General features: G+C 71.6%; 1 protein-coding gene across 1 annotated transcript; it reads right to left on the bottom strand.

Moving 5' to 3' along the window:
• Positions 1-2,496: 2,496 nt before the first annotated feature.
• MNEG_15318 (hypothetical protein) lies at positions 2,497-2,880 on the bottom strand (the record flags this gene model as incomplete). Its single annotated transcript, XM_014036211.1, has 2 exons — positions 2,497-2,694; positions 2,863-2,880. 2 exons carry the CDS (start codon positions 2,878-2,880, stop codon positions 2,497-2,499), a joined length of 216 nt encoding a protein of 71 aa, XP_013891665.1.
• Positions 2,881-3,452: the final 572 nt, after the last annotated feature.

Below are 3,452 nucleotides of genomic sequence, written 5' to 3'. Positions count from 1 at the left end.
GGCCCAGGGTCCTGGCGGCACTGTACACCGCCGCCGCCGCCATGTGGGCCACCTGCACCTCGGGGGAGCCCCTCGAGGGCTCCCCACCCGCCGCCGGCCTCGTTTGACCGTTGACCGCGCTCCAGGCCCCCCTCGCGGACGCCGCGCCGGCTTTGGCGGTTTGGCGCCCTCCTCGTCCGCATTCTGTGGTTGCACCTCCTGCGCAGTGGTACATTCCATCGCCCTGTTCACTCCCGCCTGTCAGCCTCCCCTTTGTCGAAGAAATGCAACCATGTGTGAAGCTTCGAACCAGCAGCACTGTCCCCTTGGGCAGTTTTGTTTGTCGCTGGTCACAGGGCCTGGCTGCGGGTCGGTCACACCACAGCTGCTTGCCAGGGACTCAGTCACGAAGCGACCGGCTCGAGCGCGCGCAAGTGGTGCGGCCGCAAGAGCAAGGCAGCAGGTCGCGGCCCTTGCCCGGGCCCCTCTCAACATCCCAGGCAGCCTGCTTCTGGCCAACCACTGGTGGTGTTCCCAAGTCACCTGTGCTGCAGCAGACTGCACGTGTCGTACCCAGTGGCGGCGCGCGCCCCCTGTGGCCACCCGCCACGGCGAGGGCGGCCCGCCACCCCCGAAACCGCCGCCAGCCAACCGCCCCGGCGCGCGGCTGCTGCTGGGGGGCTGGTCGTGTCGAATCTGAGGAATAAGACAAGGGTGACCGTTACAGCGTGCCGGGTTTGCTGTAGCAGGGGGTCCGCAACCGGCCCACACAGGGCAAGAAGCGGGGCCACCCGCAGGCAAAGAGCGCGCGCAGAGGCGCGCGGGGCGACGAGCGCGCGCGGCCGCAGCATGATTGTGGGTGCCTGAGGGCGGCGGGCGCACGCGCCGAGGTTTGGGGTTGAGGGGAGCGCGCAGGCAGGGGACCCCAGGCGCAGCAGTGCTGGCGGCTGCTGCGATTGTGCAGGATGGGAGGGGGAGGCGTGTGAGGGCACGGAGCGGGCCGGCGGCACGCGGTGCCGGCACCCGCCCGCGAGGGAGGGGGATGCAAGCGCGCGCGGTGTGGAGTGGGGGTACCGTGTTGCCTCCGCGGGTGCGGGGCTCCAACAATGCTGTCACACAACACGCAGGGAGAAAAACGGGCGGCTGCGGGAAACAAAAACACGCGGGGGCATGCAGGACGGAGGCGGCCAGGAAGCCACGAGCGACTGGGGTCGGACGGGCGCGCGCGCGCGCACTTAGCGGGCGCGCGGGCGTTTCAGTTCCAAACCGCACAGGGGGTTGCGCTTTTGTGGCGAAGCTCTAGTGAGCATCCTGCGCAGGGGTAGGGGCTGCCGTCGCCCCGAAACATTGTCCTTCTCAGCCCTCAAAAGTGGTGTCCCCGAATAGGGCCCAAAACAAATCTCAATAAAGAAAGTCCCTCCCAGACGGCCGACAGGCGCAGGCCCTCCGACCGCGCCGGCGCGGCCCTGCCACCCCTCTCGCCATGCACGCGCCGCGGCGCACGCCGGCTTGAGGGGATCGCGGTAACAAGCGAAGGCGCGGGGCGGGCAAACAGGCCACGCACCGGCGGAGCGGGGCTCGACAGTCGCGGGAAGGCGGGACGGTCGGGGCTCGGGCCCATAACGGATTGGTGGGAGCGGCGGGCCGGCCGCTGCGTCTCGAGAGCCGCGGCCAGGCGCGCCAACGCGCGCGCCGGCAGGAGCGTCTGCGGCGGCCCGGGGGGCCGCGAGGCTCCCAGGCCGGCACGGCCGACGGCCGCGGGCCAGGCCCGCTGCTGACGACGCAAGCCTTGCCCGTGTGCCCCTGGATGAAGATAAGGGATTGCGACGCCAGCGCGCCGCAGCAGCGGGGGTCCCGTTGCAAGTAGAGGGACAGGAGGGCGGGCCACGCGGCCGGCAGCGGTCGGGCGCGCGAGTGCACGCGCCGGGGGGCCGCGCCCCGCAACCTGCGCGCGCCCCGCGGCTGCGCGCGCGCGGCCGGGGCGCGGGTTAGGGGAAGGCATGGGGAGCCGCCCTCGCAGGCGGCCACCGCGGCCCTGGGGGCAACAAGTTGCTAGAGACGACGGTGTGGTGAGGAGACCCTAAAAACGGAGTGGTAACGACAACCTTGGATGTTGAAAACACGCACCGGCGGCGAGCAATGGGACCCTGGAAGGCCCTTGCCGCCGGCCCGCCTGCAGCGATGCCTTGCAGACGGCGGGGGCGAGGCGAGCCGAGGCCGCGCCCGGGCACACTCGTGCTCGGCGCTGCGCCGCACGCCAGCCCGGCGCCCGCCTACCCGACCTGCTGCAGCGGCGCTCTTTGACCGGCCGCCGCGCTTGGGGGCGCGGTCCTAGAATCAAACCTCTCCCAAAGAAACGCTGCACCTCTCCCGCCGATCAACCCGCCGCAGCCCCAAGGCGCCACCGCCCGCGGCCGGCCCGCGGCCGGCCAGCTGGCGCCGCAGCGGGCGGCGCGCCGGCCCTCCGGCCGCCAGGGCCGCGCTGCGGGCCCCCGCTCCGCCGCCGACGGGCTGTCGTCACTCGGCGGCGCCGGCGGGCTTTGCGTACTGCACTATGATGCCGGCCTGGTCCTTCATCAACTCTGGCAGCTCCGCGCCGTCCATCCACACGATGGCGCGCGCGGCCTCGGCGGCGGATGAGAAGTCGACAAAGCCGTACTCACGGCTGCGCCACTTCTCCTTGGGCTTGTGCATCTTGCGGGAGTTGTACATGATCTGGGGGGTGGGGTTGGGGCGTGTGCAAGAGGGGAGGGGCGACGTGTGGGTCCTTTTCGGCGGGGTGTGGATGCGCACACATATGTGCAACGTGCGTGCACCCTTCCAGTGTGCGCATGCAGTACATGCAGTGCGCGCATGCATGCATGCATGCAGTTCCTGCCTCACTGCACTCAAGCCGTCCATACGTGTACACGTGCCTGTGGTAGTCATTTGGGCTCTTTCAACGCCACGCACACCGCCGTGCCTCATTAACCGTGCCTCATCAACCAAGCCCCAGCCTGCCCGTGCCCGCCGCCCAGCGGCCACCCCCGCATCCGACCCTGCCGCCGCCTAGCGTCCTCCACCTCGGACCCCCCCGTTCCCCCTCACCTTAACGCCAGTGATCACACCATAGCGGCCAAACCACGTCTGCAGGTCCTCTTCGGTGACCCACCACCCAATATTGCCAATGAATAGCTTGTTGCTGGGCTCGCTGCTGATGTTGCCGCTGCCCGGCGCCGGCCGCGCCGCAGGCGCCGGCGCCGGCGCCGCAGCCGGCCCCGCGCCCCACGTGTCGTCGCCCGCATCGGGCAGCGCGTACGCAAACGCCGCCGCGTCGCCGCCAGCCGCGTCGCCGTCCCCGCCGCCGCCGCCCCCACCTGCGCCCGCGCCCGCAGCCGCGGCCTGCGCCTGAGCCTGCGCCGCCGCCGCCGCAGCCCGCGCAGCCGCGCGGCGCGCGCGGCGGGCCTCCAGACGCCGCTCAGAGGGCAGCGCAC

Source organism: Monoraphidium neglectum (genome assembly GCF_000611645.1).
Source record: "Monoraphidium neglectum strain SAG 48.87 unplaced genomic scaffold scaffold05221, whole genome shotgun sequence".
Lineage (NCBI taxonomy): Eukaryota > Viridiplantae > Chlorophyta > Chlorophyceae > Sphaeropleales > Selenastraceae > Monoraphidium > Monoraphidium neglectum.
The sequence above is the reverse complement of the archived record's forward strand: the minus strand, read 5'-3'. Positions and strand labels throughout refer to the sequence as shown.